This window comes from Phoxinus phoxinus (genome assembly GCF_949152265.1).
Source record: "Phoxinus phoxinus genome assembly, chromosome: 11".
NCBI lineage: Eukaryota > Metazoa > Chordata > Actinopteri > Cypriniformes > Leuciscidae > Phoxinus > Phoxinus phoxinus.
In genome coordinates, this window is record NC_136886.1 from 19,233,545 (window position 1) to 19,251,758 (window position 18,214).

The 18,214-nt window shown below is 38.8% G+C and overlaps 1 protein-coding gene across 1 annotated transcript in view; it reads right to left on the minus strand.

The window, feature by feature from the left end:
- The window catches only part of tgfbr3 (transforming growth factor, beta receptor III), a 123,481-nt gene that overhangs the window by 15,522 nt on the left and 89,745 nt on the right, over positions 1-18,214 (minus strand). The window contains exons 6-12 of the mRNA XM_079627919.1: positions 9,955-10,117; positions 7,520-7,667; positions 5,116-5,305; positions 4,409-4,707; positions 3,355-3,510; positions 2,398-2,544; positions 1,635-1,817 (exon numbers count right to left, since the gene is read on the minus strand). Coding sequence (XP_079484045.1) covers positions 1,635-1,817; positions 2,398-2,544; positions 3,355-3,510; positions 4,409-4,707; positions 5,116-5,305; positions 7,520-7,667; positions 9,955-10,117 — 1,286 coding nt within the window. The remainder of the gene's footprint in view (positions 1-1,634; positions 1,818-2,397; positions 2,545-3,354; positions 3,511-4,408; positions 4,708-5,115; positions 5,306-7,519; positions 7,668-9,954; positions 10,118-18,214) is intronic.

Here is an 18,214-nt window from a genome sequence, read left to right on the forward strand (position 1 = left end):
TGGAACACATTTAATCAAAGACTCTAACCCTGGAAGAGAAAGAGTTACCTGAGCATTCCACTCAGAGATCAAATATTGTCAGCCTTGCCCCCTTGAAACCTCACTGATTAATGGCAATATGACATTCTCCCGGACCAGACAAAATGTGCACACACACACACACAGCAGACTGCTGACTTCTTTCACAGCGATTGACATCTAAACACACGTGTGTACTTTTGCAGCTGTAAATGCTCATACTCAAGACAATGTCTGATCAGACAGACAGACACCAGGCGCTTATGGTATTAGAAACATGAAACCATGCACAATGAGAACCACACATTATGGTTAAAGGGTAAAAGCAGATCTTGTATTTCAAGAGCTTTTGGCAGTGACTATATTTGTGTATATGGTTTCTCATTCAATTACTACATTAGATTTCTAATGTGGTTACTACACTGGAAATGGTTTTATTGAACCCCAAAGGAATCTTTTCCATAATAACGCACACACAGAATGTATGTATTGCACAATATAATGCCCCATGGTTTCCACATGTACACTACTGTTTTTTTTTTTATAATACTATTATTCAGCAGGGATGCATTAAACTGATCTGATCAAAAGTGACAGTAGAGACTTTTACATTGTTACAAAAGCAATTATATATCAAGTAAATGTGTTCTTTTGGTGAACTTTCTATTAATCAACGGATCCTGAAAAAGTCTAGCACAGTTTCCACAAAAATATTAAGCAGCACAGTCTTCACATTGTAATAAAATTTCACAATATTACTGTTATTTAAAATTACTTTTATTTTTGATCAAATAAATGCAGTCTTGGTGAACATAAGAAACCTCCTTCAAAAACATAAAAAAAATCGTACCAATGCAAAGTATACATTTCGTAAACATTTCATTTTCAATAGTCAACTTATTTTCAGCAGTCATCAAGCTTGTACACACCGATCAGAGACGAAGATGTAGCCTACATTTAATTTCACCAAGCTGATTGCTCACAAAAAAAACAAAAAAACACAGTCATCTTGTTTTCAGTCCATTTCCAGTTTGATTTTAACGTGACAAAGCGGTGATATCTAAATGGCTGAGTTGTTTACTTTCTTTTTAATTAGTCTTCCGATTGCATTGTCTGCATTCAGGCCGATTCGAGAATGCGCACAAAAACAAGAGGCGCCATTTATTACACGAATCATATCCAATTATAACCTATCATATCCAATCATCATAGTGAGATGGAGGCATTGCCTTATCTCATGTGACTTTACCCCATTCATTCTCAATTACCCCCCACTGAACCACCGCACACTTTAGGGGTTCTGTTTTCTGTTTAAACTCGACGGGCTCAGAGGACGCACGAGAGACATAGCTAGGTGGTTCTGTCCTTTTCACACTGGGGTTAGATAACCCACATTATTATGTTTCTTGGGTCTGAGCTATTCCCTTCAAAGCAAACAAATTTGCGCAATTACATAAACTTCGCAAGCAAATTGAGTGAACGTAATTTGTGGAAACAACCCGCCAAATTGGCTACTGATTTGACATCAATATAGTAGATTTTTACCCGCATTTGGTGGGTTGGCGGGTGTTTATTTCAAACCCTGTGTATATACATATGTATATGTATATGCTTACCTCCACATAGATGGGCCTGTTCTCAGTGATGGTGAGGAATGATTGAGTGATGGGGAAGTGGAAGGGATTGTTATACAGCTCCATGTTAAAGGTAACATTGTCTAGAGAATCTACAACGAAATCTTCAGATCCAATATCATGGTCAAATGGGGTGCCCTGGCTCTTACGGTATGTGCAGTTGAACTAAGGACAGAGAAACAGAGAATTGGAAAAATATTAATATGCATCTTTAATGTAAGTGAATTTTCAACTCAATTGAAGGGAAATGTGAAGGTGAGAGAGACCGAATAGGTTATTGTTATCCTGATGTATTTGATCACATACAGTAAATACAGTCCTAATTAAACTTACATATATTATCATAATATTAGCATATTATAAATGTTATCTTTCTATGGTGACGCCAAAAAGAATAAAAAAATGACCATTCAAACAATTCAATATATAATTTAAGAGAATATGATATTATGATATGTAGCACAGATAAATATGCGTTACATATTATTATAATGCATTAACTGATGCATTGATGATTATAACAACATAGATTAATTAACTGTATTTTAGGATTTCTAATCAGACATCAGTTATAATATTCGCCACATCTGAGAGTCGCAGTGAGGAAGATTTAAAATGTGTTCTTATCCCCATACAAATATATTGTTTGTATGAGGATACAATACATATGTTGTATTGTACATTTGTTGTTTCTATTCCAATAGTACCATTTATAAATAATATAGTTTTTATGTGAATATCATACCAAGATAGTCGCACGAGGTCCACTTTCTGGTAAAATTCTTCCAGTCACCTCCGGATCTCCTGGTAATACAACATCTCCTGACTCCAGATCTTCATCGTCAACGGGCCAGCCGCTTCCATCCTTCTGTTCCGATTGGCTAATAACAATCTGCCAATCACAGACACACTTAGTTCATGACTTCTCAGTAATAAGGTAAGGTAAACCCAACAATTTCCTAACAATCATACAATTTCCTCTACAACACTTTTCTTAGAAATGACATTGCTTCACTCTGGTGCACACAGATACAGTCAGAGATAATCGAAAGCTATACTTGCCAAAGGTCTGCCAAAACAGATGAGAAAACTTGATTTAATACATGGGAATGCACAATTTCAGCAATGTAACTCCCAAGGCAGATGAACAAAAAAAAAAAAAAAAACTCTCAGTTTTTCTCATCGGAAAAAAAATCCATTCACATTATGATATGAGAATCGCCTCCTTGAGCTCAGGACAGATTATGGGTTCAAAGGTGAAAGGCCTGTGAACATTGTCTAATGGAGGTGAAATTGATTCACACAAGACTTGCCAATTTGTCATAGGATTGTCATTGCAACAACATCCTCCTTTGATGCTCTGTGGATCTCGCTCTGTGAGCCAATACTGTGCTCTGACCATACGGGTCACATCGTTTTAATTGCCCTTGAGGCTCAGAGTTCAGAGTAAAATATACATATTTGGGAGGTTGCCCAGTTTTTTTTAATGGGTTCAAGGCTAAAAGTGTTTTTTAGGATTTTCCGCTAGAAATTATCGCAAAAAATCCGTGTGGAAGTGAATCATCCCTGCTGGGTGAAAACACACATGCGGGACCAGGAAACACAGAAAACAGATACAGCGTGTTGAAGGGGACACTCCAACTGACCCTAGGACTAGATTTCACATCTGATAATATTGATTGTATATGGCTTTAGTACTCACTGAATTGATATAGAGGACCACTGGGCTGGGGTGTGAGGGGATTTTGGTGGTTTGGCAGCCAGACAGGGGCGTCTCCAGTATATAGTGTGTGGTGTTGGAGGTTGCTTTGCATTGGGAGTCCTGAAGAGTGATATTGGGTTTTCCAAACCCATTGGCCTGTGAGGACATTAGAAAAACATGACTTCACAGAAAAAATCTCGACCTTTGACAACATATCAAGCAAGATCTATTATCAGTCCTCAAGATATTGCTTTCTAAATCGATTGCGCTGTCGAGATCTATTGTGTGTTTCAACTTTTTACATACAGTGACAAACAAGACTTGCAAGCTGGTCTAACTTTGCTCAAAAGCATTTTGATTGTAGAATGAGGGTTTTCTCTCTCTCTCTCTGAAGTGGTATATTAAACCACTTCTGGTTTCTGACGTCAGTGCATATGGCCCACACATTCTGGGAATATTCACACTGCATCAGCTTGAGGGGAAAAAAAGGTGTCTCTCACACAGCACTTCTGCACTCATTTAACGTCTGGTTCTTACCAGTGTTAGGGAAGCTACTTTTTTTACTCAAGCTACCCTTTTAAATAAGTAGTTGGCTACACTACAAACTACAAATAAAACAACAAAAGAATACAAAAAATACATCAAAAGATTTTCATTGAAGGTTTTTTTTTTTATATAAATATATCATTTTATTGTATTTTTAACCATGTACCATGGTTTCCACAAAAATATTAGGCAGCACGACTGTTTTAAACATTGATAATAGTAAGAAATGTTTCTTGAGCACCAAATTAGCATATTAGAATGATTTCTGAAGGATCATATGACTGAAGACTGGAGTAATGATGCTGAAAATCACATGTAAATTACATTACAAAATATATTAAAATAGAAACCAGTTTGAAATATTAATAATACTATTTCACAATACGTTTACTGTATTTTCTATCAAATATATGCAGTCTTGAAAAACATAACAAACATAAGAGCTACTTAAAAATGTAGTTGCGTTAGTAGTCCCACTACTTTTAGTTAGTTACTCTGCAATATCTACCTGTAGAGTTTCCTTGTCAATGCTGACCACCATTTTGTTCTTCTCACACTGCACGCTGAATCCTACATTTGGAGATCCCTGATGCTCCTCGGGACCCCCAGCCTGATAGACCCGCTCCTCAAGAGATGGCATCGGAGGTGGAAATGACAGACCCTGCTCCAAGGATGGCAGAAAGGGGAACGGGAACCCGGTCCGTTCAGGGGAATTCCGGGCGCTGGGCTTTGAAAGTGGGTTGATATTGCGGAGAATGGACAGCTCAGGTGGGAACATTCCCTCATCAATGTTCCCTAGATCTGGAACTGATCAAGAAAGAAGAGATTTAAACCTCAATCTGCCTGACAACTTCTTGGTAATGTAGATGCAAGAAAATCACACACAAAGCAAACACAGTTAGAACCAACTGACATTAACAGTATATATCAGTACTAACAAAACAAAAAAACATTCTTCAGTAAAAAAATATGTTTGTCTTGTTTTCCAGTTAAAAATTGTATTATGAGATTTACTTCGGAACCAAAAAAAAAAATAGTTTTTGAAAAAAAAAATGTATTGGCTTGTTTACACCTGGTCACTTCATGCGATTTCACTGATCGGATATCTATCTCAGGTGTAAACAAGCCTTATCGGTGTGGGTATTGAACTTGTTTATATTTTATATTTTAAATGAATTAAGCTCATTAATTCATATCTTCGGTTGTTGCTCTTGCCTTGTTCTCTGAGGCGCAGTTTGAAGTGGTTGGCGACAGGGGTGTTGGTGTAGGAAGTGACGGGGTTGTATCCGTTTTCCTCTGCCCACTGGATCAGAGCCTGAGATCCGGCGGGCAGCTTCTGTTTGACCGTCTTTGATACCTGCATAAGCCTTTCAGTGTCATCATTCAGGCCGACAGTATCTGACGTCTGAGAAGGACAAAGGGAAATAATAAGATAACACATTCACTTCACATGCAAAAACAGAGGAATGCATTCACACGTGTTCATTCTTTACTGTAGTTTAGAACAGAAAAATGAATAGTCTAAAATGATATCTACTTCTGTTTTATTCACATTTCACAACTCTTTAACTATAAGCCAAGGTTCTTCTTGTTTTCACTGACAACATATTCTGATCTAATACCTTATTTTAAGGTTCAAAATGAACACCATGCCATTGGCAAGTATGACAAAAAAAGTCATATTAGGGCTCATCATCATACATTTGGAGTTTCAACAAAGTGAGACCATTTTCCAGGTTCAACTTAAATAATGGTTTTATATCTTGGTCAAATTACATAGGAATTAAAAGTTAGCTTCAGTTTGTTCTCTATTGGGTGTGAAGAACAGATGTTCCTCATTCCTAGCCGTGTTTCCCACAAATGCCTCACCAGGCGAGACAACGAGCTTGAGCCAATATGCCAACAGTAGCAGGGCTTTGGTTTTACAAGGTTGTGGATCGTATCACACACATAACTTACACATAACATTCTCCTACACTGAAACTGATTCACTCGGACACGGGCAAGTGCAACACATTCGTGGCGATAGATGCGTTATACACACACTTAGACATTCATATTAAAATTCTCTAATTAACTTTATGACTGTTTGACTGTCAATGCCAGAACATCATACCATAATGCAGGACCACTCCTAAAAGTTTGATCTACATATTGTCCATCTACTGTAGATCAAGGATCTCAATATATCTATATAATTTATTTATTTATATATATATATATATATATATATATAAATGGTCACTCATTTACGATCACACCTGTTAGTCTTTGAGTTAATCATTATTGTGTATTTAAGTTCCTCATTTCCTTTCATTCATCGTCGAGTATTGTTTGTGCTTTGCACACTGTTTGTTTGTGTTTCTTCACTTGGATTATAAACTACATTTATATTGGAATTCCAGCATCGTCTTCTTCCCTTGGACTAAGCGTGACAGTACTATTTTGGTGTTTATCTTTGTATATGCAGTGAGAGGTCAGTTTGTAAAAGAATTGCATTGCAGTTGTATATAAAGTACTGTACTCTACATTACACTTTTCCACCTTAGAAAAAACATATATAAATGATCATATAAACACCTTAAAAACTCTTAAACTAATGTGACTTATCCTGACGACAGTGTGGATTTTTTCCTTATAAGCAGCACATAAAAACGCACAAATATTTAGCAATAAATTACACACAGTGTGCGCAAGTCGCTCTCCAAGAGCTGCGCAGTGTAGTGACAGTTTCAGTGGTGTGAATGTTATGCTGTGCTATCTGAAACCAGCAGACAGACGCTCTCATAATTCATATTCTGAAGTGCCAGGCCAATGCTACAATAAAAACACTCCAAAGGCTCTGGCTGAAGAAAAACTCACTACACCCCTCCTTCTGTTATTACTCCATCTCATAACAGGCCTCCAGATCACACAATTCATTGGATCAACCTGCTATCCTTTGCTCAGACTTTTCACACAGATTGAGGAGTAAGCATTACGTATAGTTTAATGACATTTTTGGGATCATCGCTATGATTGTTGTTTTGTTTTTTAAGAAGAATGTGATACTTTTATTTAGCAAGGATATATTCACTTGATCAAAATAAATAACATAATTTCAATTGTCATTTATACTTTCTTTTCATAATCCTGAAAAAAAATACACTGAATTATGGTTTGCTTAATTAAGCAGAACAACCGTGACAATAATATTAAAAGGTTTCTTGAGTACTGAATTAGCATGTTAGAATGATTTCTGAAGGATCATGTGACACTGAAGACACTGAAGTGGAGTAATGGCTCCTGAAACTTCAGCTTTACCATCACAGGAATAAATCACTTAGAAAATACTTTGAAATAAGTACAGCATTACAGTTCGAAATAAGTAAATACTTGAAATACTTATTTCAAACTAATAATATCTCACAATATTACCATTTCTGGCTGCGATTAAACATAAAATCAAAATGATAAAATAAGCATTGCTTTAGTGAACATAAGAATGCTTTCAAAAACTTAAAATAATCGAACTGATCCCAAACTTTTGAACATATATACATAGTGTACCTAAAAAAACACACACAAACATGTGTTTCCCCCATATTGCATGTGGCTAAAAAAAATTTAAACATCATACCACAATGTCCAGTTTGCCGATGATGCTGTGGGCTTTGATTACCCAATTCACCGACTTCTCACATTTCAGAAGCAACACAATGTCACGATGGAGTGGGGCGTCACCATCCAGCGGCCTCAAATCCACGATCACATCCACTTGGAATGCACTACGAGAGAGAGAGAGAGAGAGAGAGAGAGAGAGAGAGAGAGAGAGGAGAGAGAGGAGAGAGAGGAGAGAGAGGAGAGAGAGAGAGAGAGAGAGAGAGAGAGAGAGAGAGAGAGAGAGAGAGAGAGAGAGAGAGAGAGAGAGAGAGAGAGAAAAATGGAAGGAAGGCCATAAGAATCTTGGAAAATTTAAACTTCAGCTTTAACATGCTTTGCGTCTGGCCAATTGATTAAAAAACTGGATCGTTTCCTAGAAAACAAAGCTGGACACATGTGAAACAGACCACATAACGCAGTGCAGGGATCCATCATGATGCTTGCATATCTTTAGATCTGTTTTTCATTTTTTAAGTCACTATTACGCAACAGTGAGTGATATTGTTGTGGGCGGAGACAGTTTTACCCTGCAGAGTTTTCCAATATCAACAATACCCCAGTTCCTGCCTATTTCCAAATAAACTGTACAAAACCGGAGGAAACACAATGACAACCTAAAATGACAAATACAGAGAGACATGCACGTACATTTACACACGAAAGCAAACACACCCATCCATGTACACTCATGTGTATATATACACACCATGGTATACTAAACACACCCATATTAACAAAAATATCCTGAACAGTATGCTCAGCAACACAATTATTCATAGTTTGAAAGTTTTTTTTTCTACATGAAATTGTTGTCTGGTAAGGTCTTCAAGCCTTCAAAAGCAGATTAAATGATATAAACTGCTGTCAATTTTTTTTAGATTAGAGCAAAAAGTAAATGGTCTGACTTTAGCATTGAAAAACAACAAAAAACAAAGTAAATAAAATAATTTAAAACATTAAGAAATCAGTTCATGCAATGAGTAAAACAAAGATGCTAGAGCAGTTGTTTGTTTTAATCGAATTATTACAGTATGTCCATGCAGTTTTAAGATAAAATGAAATGACAATCCTATACAGAACTAGCTACATTGCCTTTATTTATAGGTTTTATACAGTGTATGAAAGTTATTTTTACAAAAAGAAGCATTTTAGCTTGAGGTGCGTTCACGCCATGTTGTTATTGCCGTAATTACAATATTTCAACTTGTAAAAAGCGTTTACGTCCTCGTACAGCTCGTAATTAGAGCTTGTAAGATGGGAATTTTCGGAGAGCTCCCACCTGTACCACGTGACCGCTGTGGATTCATTTAGCCGTTGATAGTGTTGCCATAAAAAATGCATAATTTCCAGTCCGAAGACATGAAACGCTCCGAATAGAATGTCATGTTCTGTCATCTCGAGACTATGGTAATTACGACATGGCATGAATGCAGCATTTGTCACAAGCTAGTCTGTCTCTTTTCTCGTCCACCACATGACCAACTGAGCTGACCAAATGTTCACTATCACACAGGTATACGCTCACGCAGCTTCAGCAAGCACAGGAAAGTGCCTCTTATTTATATGGCAGAAGACGAATGCCTGTTTGCTTTTTGGTGTTTGCGTCTGTTTAGCCATTAGCACTTTTAAATTACTCATGGTCTTTCGAGTGACCTTTCTTTTGTGCTTTGCAGACATTACAGCTTCATAATATTTTCACACAGCGACATATTGGGAAATGATTCCAGTGCAGTTTGTGTGCATGGGTGTACTTCTGGAACACAGATCAGCCAAAATAAAATGCAAAAACCAGCCGTTTCTGATTAATGACTGGTCGACCAGTACATCTCTTAATTGAATCAGTCCTTGCTGTTTTAATGTCTTTGAAGTGAATGAATAAATAAATAAATAAAATCCTACTGACCCCAAACTTTTGAACAATTGTGTACATTTCCCAGCATTTTCAGCATTTAATGCACTTTTGTTTATTTAATACCAAGTTCAGTCATGAAACCGTGACGCTGATTGGCTGTCTCGTCACCGGTTTTGCAGCCAATCAACTGCCTCTTCCTATCTTCACTCGCTTTTATTTTGCAGTCCAACTAAATGGAGCTCAGTTCTGCACACTATGTCTATAGCCCCCCTCCTCCCCAGCACCATCTGTCTAGATCTGCTACGGGGTTCAGCTTTGTCTTGCACCAGAACGTTTCACTATCATACACTCATAGGGTTTAGCAGAGCAAGTCTTCGTAATCATGCACTTTCTTTGCTCTTAATTTTGCTGTACAAGCTCTAAAAAGCTGTCTTTTAAAGAGAAAATAATATAAATAAATAATATAATTAAATAATTTGAATGTGACTGTATTGTACTGCTGTATTACAGAAATGTCTTAATCCTTGACTTGTACAACAGTACAACAGTCTTCTCCTCACCTGCTGGAGTTTGGTGCCTGGAGCTCAATGATGTGGACCTCCTGGTCATGATCAGGACCTGAGAGAACACACCCTGTGGATGGCTGGGGCTGGACGTAGCTGGCCAGGTAGTTCAGAGACAGGAACTTGTTATCAATCTTACAAGTCTCGGAGAAGACGGGGTCTGAAACAAATATGAGAAATGTTTAGGCCAAGGGGTGATAGAAACTTTGAGGACAGAAAAGTTTGACTGACAAATTAACCAACATTTACTTACAGTCCTGTAATCTTATATTTAGTATAAAAGCACTGCAACGTTTTGCTGTTTGACTTGTCTGTGTTTCAGACCACTGTACATGAGCAGTAATGGAAGCAGACTGGAGTTAAAAAAATGTTTTAGGAGTGGCCCCAGATTTTTGTATGATTTGGAAAGCTTCTTATGCGGACCAAGGCTGCATTTATTTGATCAAAAATACAATAAAAGAGTAATATAGGAAAATAGTACTGTCAGTCATGATCCCAGCCTGTGCTCCCCTGTCTTGTGTGAGGACTTTTGTGTTATTTCCTGTCTTGTGCCATGTTTTGTAGTTTTTTTGTAGTTTTTCCATGTTGATTAGTCCCCCCTGGTGTGTCTCGTTAGTTCCCTTGGGTTTTTTTTACCATGTCCTCTTGTTACCTTGTTAGCCTGTGTTATAATTGCCCTTGTGTTTCTCTTGTGGTTGGTCAGTCATTAGTTCATGTGATGTTTGGCCTGGATTCCTTGGTTTGTTTTGTTAATAAAGTAGTTATTAGGGGCCAAGCACTGAAAGTGCGGAGGCACCTATTGTTTTCGTTCCGGTTCTTATTATTAGGGGCCAAGCACTGAAGGTGCGGGCACCTATTGTATCTGTTCCCGTACCAAAAATAATTCTTCTTCTTCTTCCGCTCTGGGAGTCTATGGCAGCCCATAGAACCGATCGCGGGAAAGTTGTAATGGTTTGACATTCGGATAGAGGACAGTCCCAACATTAAATACACCAATTTTGGTGTGTCTAAGTCATTCCCTCTAGCGCCACCAACTGTCCAAAGTTTCACTCATGTTTATTCTAATAACTTTTGAACCACAAGGGCTAGAAACAAAATTCTTTTTTCCTCTGATTCCTGACCTCGTGACGATTCGATTGCACCCAATGACGTCATTTTGCGCCATGAAAAGTTTTCCGCCATTTTGAATTTTCCGAAAAAGCTACTTTTTCGAACTCCTCCTAGGCCGTTGCTCCAATTTCCATGAAAATTGAATCAGATCATCTACAGACCATGCCGACAAAAAGTTATGGAATTCAAGTTGATTCGCTTAGCAATTTTCGAAAAAACCCACAAACAAATTATACGTAGCGCTTGCGAAAACAGACGTAAGGCTGTATCTCCGCAACGCTTAATCGTATTCAAACCAAACTTCCTACATGTCATCACAAGCGTGACCTGAGGCTACATGCTCCGTTTCGGCGCAGCGCCACCTACTGGTCCGGAGATATGAAAAAAGGCTATTTTTGCTTATAACTTCTGAACGGTTTGTCCAAAAATCATAAAAGTGGTCTCGATAGATTCAGGGCGTCATTTTGAGTTGACTGATATCCAATTTGTCCATATCGGCCATTTTGGCTGTCGGCCATTTTGAATTATGTGCTAAAATGCTGTATTTTATGAATGCATGAACGTATCGTTACGAAACTCAGTATGGGTCATCAGTACAACGCCCTAAAGGTACTCAAAAGATTATGAGACAGCGCCACCTTTTGGTCAAAAGTTATAATGAAATTTCCAAAAATGCTAATAACTTTTGAATAAATTTGCCTATAGTAATGACACTGATCTCAATAGATTCCTTGGGTTATGCTGAAAACATAGATACCAATTTTGGTGTAGTCAGTCAAACTTCCTGTCCGCCATCTTTATTTTCTTTTAAAACCTACTTTTTCGAACTCCTCCTAGACCGAACGTCCGATTTTCACCAAAATCGGATCGTGTCATCTCCAGACGGTGCCGAGTAAAAGTTATGGATTTCGTGTCGATAGACGAAACCGTTTTTGTATACCGCAGTGGCAAAATTGAGGCATGATGCCAAAATGACTATTCAGGCTTTATATATGCAATGCCTCGACATATTGACACCAAACTTTGTATGTGTCATTGTCACTTCACTCTGACCACATCACATCAGTTTCGTAACTGCGCCACCTATTGGTCGAAGGTGATAATCATATTTTTAGTTATTGTATGTGATTTTTCAACCATTTTGCCAAAATTCATCTTTAAATGTCTTCAATTGATCCTTGCTGCAGTTGGTCTCACACTCCCAGCCAGTTTGGCATGTCTTGTCGTCTTGCTTGCGCTTGGCCCCGTAATGGCTGCTTGCAGCTATATTTATTATTAGGGGCCAAGCACTGAAGGTGCGGGCACCTATTGTATCTGTTCCGGTTCTTCTTCTTCTTCTTTTTCTTCCGACTGGGCGTCTATGGCAGCCCATAGAAGCGTATGCGGGAAAGTTGTTTTGGTTTGACATTCTGACAGAGGACATTCCCAACATCAAATACACCAATTTTGGTGTTTCTAACTCATTCCCTCTAGCGCCACCACCTGTCCAAAGTTTCAGAAATTGTATGCTAATAACTTTTGAACCGTAAGGCCTATCAACAAAATTCTTTTTTCCTCTGATTCCTGAGCTCACGACGATTCGATTGCACCCTATGACGTCATTTTCCGTCATAATAGTTTTCCCGCCATTTTGAATTTTCCAAAAAACCTACTTTTTCGAACTCCTCCTAGGCCGTTGCTCCGAATTTCACGAAAATTTAACCAGATCAACTCCAGACCATGACGACAAAAAGTTATGGAATTCAAGTTGATTCGAATTACCGTTCTCGAATACCGCGCAAATAAATTTTACGTAGCGCTTGCAAAAACAGACGTAAGGCCGTATCTCCACAACGCTTTATCGGATTCAGACCAAATTTGGTACATGTCATCACAAGCATGACCTGAGGCTACATGCTGCGTTTCGGCGCAGCGCCACCTACTGGTCCGGAGATATGAAGAATTTATATTTTTGCTTATAACTTCTGAACGGTTTGTCCAAAAATCACAAAAGTGGTCTCGTTAGATTCAGGGCATCGTGCTGAGTCGACTGATATCCAATTTTCCCATATCGGCCATTTTGGCTGTCGGCCATTTTGAATTATGTGCTAAAATGCTGTATTTTATGAACGCATGAACGTATCGTTACGAAACTCAGTATGGGTCATCAGTACAACGCCCTAAAAGTACTAAAAAATTTATGAGACAGCGCCACCTTTTGGTCAAAAGTTATAATGAAATTTCCAAAAATGCTAATAACTTTTGAATAAATTTGCCTATAGTAATGACACTGATCTCAATAGATTCCTTGGGTTATGCTGAAAACATAGATACCAATTTTGCCATAGTCAATCAAAGTTCCTGTCCGCAATCTTTATTTTCTTTTAAAACCTACTTTTTCGAACTCCTCCTAGACCGAACGTCCGATTTTCACCAAAATCGGATCGTGTCATCTCCAGACTGTGCCGAGTAAAAGTTATGGATTTCGTGTCGATAGACAAAACCGTTTTCGTATACCGCAGTGGCAAAGTTGAGGCATGATGCCAAAATGACTATTCAGGCTTTATATCTGCAATGCCTTGACATATTGACACCAAACTTTGTATGTGTCATTGTCACTTCACTCTGACCACATCACATCAGTTTCGTAACTGCGCCACCTATTGGTCGAAAGTGATAATCATATTTTTAGTTATTGTATGTGATTTTTCAACCATTTTGCCAAAATTCATCTTCAAATGTCTTTAATTGCTCCTTGCTGCAGTGGGTCTCACACTCCCAGCCACTTTGGCATGTCTTGTCGTCTTGCTTGCGCTTGGCCCCGGTGATTGCTGCTTGCAGCTATATTTAGGGGCCAAGCACTGAAGGTGCGGGCACCTATTGTATCTGTTCCCGTTCTTATTCTTCTTCTTTTTCTTTTTCTTTTTTTTCTTTTTTTTCTTCCGACTGGGCGTCTATGGCAGCCTATAGAACCGTTTGCGGGAAACTTATACAAATTGGCACAGTGATAGAGGACAGCCTGAACTATCACCATAGCAAATTTGGAGTCTCCAACTCATTCCCTCTAGCGCCACCAGCTGTCCAAAGTTTCACTCATGTTTATGCTAATAACTTTTGAACCACAAGGGCTAGAAACAAAATTCTTTTTTCCTCTGATTCCTGAGCTCATGACGATTCGACTGCACCCTATGACGTCATTTTCCGTCATAATAGTTTTCCCGCCATTTTGAATTTTCCGAAAAACCTACTTTTTCGAACTCCTCCTAGGCCGTTGCTCCGAATTTCACGAAAAATGAACCAGATCATCTCCAGACCTTGACGACCAAAAGTTATGGAATTCAAGTTGATTCGAATTACCGTTCTCGAATACCGCGCAAATAAATTTTACGTAGCGCTTGCGAAAACAGACGTAAGGCCGTATCTCCACAACGCTTTATCGGATTCAGACCAAATTTGGTACATGTCATCACAAGCATGACTTGAGGCTACATACTGCGTTTCGGCACAGCGCCACCTACTGGTCCGGAGATATGAAGAATTTATGTTTTTGCTTATAACTTCTGAACGGTTTGTCCAAAAATCACAAAAGTGGTCTCGTTAGATTCAGGGCGTCGTGCTGAGTTGACTGATATCCAATTTTCCCATATCGGCCATTTTGGCTGTCGGCCATTTTGAATTATGTGCTAAAATGCTGTATTTTATGAACGCATGAACGTATCGTTACGAAACTCAGTATGGGTCATCAGTACAACGCCCTAAAGGTACTCAAAAATTTATGAGACAGCGCCACCTTTTGGTCAAAAGTTATAATGAAATTTCCAAAAATGCTAATAACTTTTGAATAAATTTGCCTATAGTAATGACACTGATCTCAATAGATTCCTTGGGTTATGCTGAAAACATAGATACCAATTTTGCCATAGTCAGCCAAACTTCCTGTCCGCCATCTTTATTTTCTTTTAAAACCTACTTTTTCGAACTCCTCCTAGACCGAAGGTCCGATTTTCACCAAAATTGGATCGTGTCATCTCCAGACCGTGCCGAGTAAAAGTTATGGATTTCGTGTCGATAGACGAAACCGTTTTCGTATACCGCAGTGGCAAAGTTGAGGCATGATGCCAAAATGACTATTCAGGCTTTATATCTGCAATGCCTTGACATATTGACACCAAACTTTGTAAGTGTCATTGTCACTTCACTCTGACCACATCACATCAGTTTCGTAACTGCGCCACCTATTGGTCGAAAGTGATAATCATATTTTTAGTTAATGTATGTGATTTTTCAACCATTTTGCCAAAATTCATCTTCAAATGTCTTTAATTGCTCCTTGCTGCAGTGGGTCTCACACTCCCAGCCACTTTGGCATGTCTTGTCGTCTTGCTTGCGCTTGGCCCCGGTGATTGCTGCTTGCAGCTATATTTAGGGGCCAAGCACTGAAGGTGCGGGCACCTATTGTATCTGTTCCCGTTCTTATTCTTCTTCTTTTTTTTCTTTTTTTTCTTTTTTTTCTTCCGACTGGGCGTCTATGGCAGCCTATAGAACCGTTTGCGGGAAACTTATACAAATTGGCACAGTGATAGAGGACAGCCTGAACTATCACCATAGCAAATTTGGAGTCTCCAACTCATTCCCTCTAGCGCCACCAGCTGTCCAAAGTTTCACTCATGTTTATGCTAATAACTTTTGAACCACAAGGGCTAGAAACAAAATTCTTTTTTCCTCTGATTCCTGAGCTCACGACGATTCGACTGCACCCTATGACGTCATTTTCCGTCATAATAGTTTTCCCGCCATTTTGAATTTTCCGAAAAACCTACTTTTTCAAACTCCTCCTAGGCCATTGCTCCGAATTTCACGAAAAATGAACCAGATCATCTCCAGACCTTGACGACAAAAAGTTATGGAATTCAAGTCGATTCGAATTACCGTTCTCGAATACCGCGCAAATAAATTTTACGTAGCGCTTGCAAAAACAGACGTAAGGCCGTATCTCCACAACGCTTTATCGGATTCAGACCAAATTTGGTACATGTCATCACAAGCATGACCTGAGGCTACATGCTGCGTTTCGGCGCAGCGCCACCTACTGGTCCGGAGATATGAATAATTTATGTTTTTGCTTATAACTTCTGAACGGTTTGTCCAAAAATCACAAAAGTGGTCTCGTTAGATTCAGGGCGTCGTGTTGAGTTGACTGATATCCAATTTTTCCATATCGGCCATTTTGTCTGTCGGCCATTTTGAATTATGTGCTAAAATGCTGTATTTTATGAACGCATGAACGTATCGTTATGAAACTCCGTATGGGTCATCAGTACAAGACCCTAAAAGTACTCAAAAGATTATGAGACAGCGCCACCTTTTGGTCAAAAGTTATAATGAAATTTCCAAAAATGCTAATAACTTTTGAATAAATTTGCCTATAGTAATGACACTGACCTCAATAGATTCCTTGGGTTATGCTGAAAACATAGATACCAATTTTGCCATAGTCAGCCAAACTTCCTTTCTGCCATCTTTATTTTCTTTTAAAACCTACTTTTTCAAACTCCTCCTAGACCGAACGTCCGATTTTCACCAAAATCGGATCGTGTCATCTCCAGACCGTGCCGAGTAAAAGTTATGGATTTCGTGTCGATAGACGAAACCGTTTTCGTATACCGCAGTGGCAAAGTTGAGGCATGATGCCAAAATGACTATTCAGGCTTTATATCTGCAATGCCTTGACATATTGACACCAAACTTTGTATGTGTCATTGTCACTTCACTCTGACCACATCACATCAGTTTCGTAACTGCGCCACCTATTGGTCGAAAGTGATAATCATATTTTTAGTTATTGTATGTGATTTTTCAACCATTTTGCCAAAATTCATCTTCAAATGTCTTTAATTGCTTCTTGCTGCAGTTTGTCTCACACTTTCAGCCATGTAGGCATATCTCGTCGTCTGCTTTTGCGCTTGGCCCCGTAATGGCTGCTTGTTAGGGGCCAAGCACTGAAGGTGCGGGCACCTATTGTATCTGTTCCCGTTCTTATTCTTCTTTTTCTTTTTTTTCTTTTTCTTCCGACTGGGCGTCTATGGCAGCCTATAGAACCGTTTGCGGGAAACTTATACAAATTGGCACAGTAATAGAGGACAGCCTGAACTATCACCATAGCAAATTTGGAGTCTCCAACTCATTCCCTCTAGCGCCACCAGCTGTCCAAAGTTTCACTCATGTTTATGCTAATAACTTTTGAACCACAAGGGCTAGAAACAAAATTCTTTTTTCCTCTGATTCCTGAGCTCATGACAAATCGACTGCACCCTATGACGTAATTTTCCGTCATAATAGTTTTCCCGCCATTTTGAATTTTCCGAAAAACCTACTTTTTCGAACTCCTCCTAGGCCGTTGCTCCGAATTTCACGAAAAATGAACCAGATCATCTCCAGACCTTGACAACCAAAAGTTATGGAATTCAAGTTGATTCGAATTACCGTTCTCGAATACCGCGCAAATAAATTTTACGTAGCGCTTGCGAAAACAGACGTAAGGCCGTATCTCCACAACGCTTTATCGGATTCAGACCAAATTTGGTACATGTCATCACAAGCATGACCTGAGGCTACATGCTGCGTTTCGGCGCAACGCCACCTACTGGTCCGGAGATATGAAGAATTTATGTTTTTGCTTATAACTTCTGAACGGTTTGTCCAAAAATCACAAAAATGGTCTCGTTAGATTCAAGGCGTCGTGCTGAGTTGACTGATATCCAATTTTCCCATATCGGCCATTTTGGCTGTCGGCCATTTTGAATTATGTGCTAAAATGCTGTATTTTATGAACGCATGAACGTATCGTTACGAAACTCAGTATGGGTCATCAGTACAACGCCCTAAAGGTACTCAAAAATGTATGAGACAGCGCCACCTTTTGGTCAAAAGTTATAATGAAATTTCCAAAAATGCTAATAACTTTTGAAGAAATTTGCCTATAGTAATGACACTGATCTCAATAGATTCCTTGGGTTATGCTGAAAACATAGATACCAATTTTGCCATAGTCAGCCAAACTTCCTGTCCGCCATCTTTATTTTCTTTTAAAACCTACTTTTTCGAACTCCTCCTAGACCGAACGTCCGATTTTCACCAAAATCGGATCGTGTCATCTCCAGACCGTGCC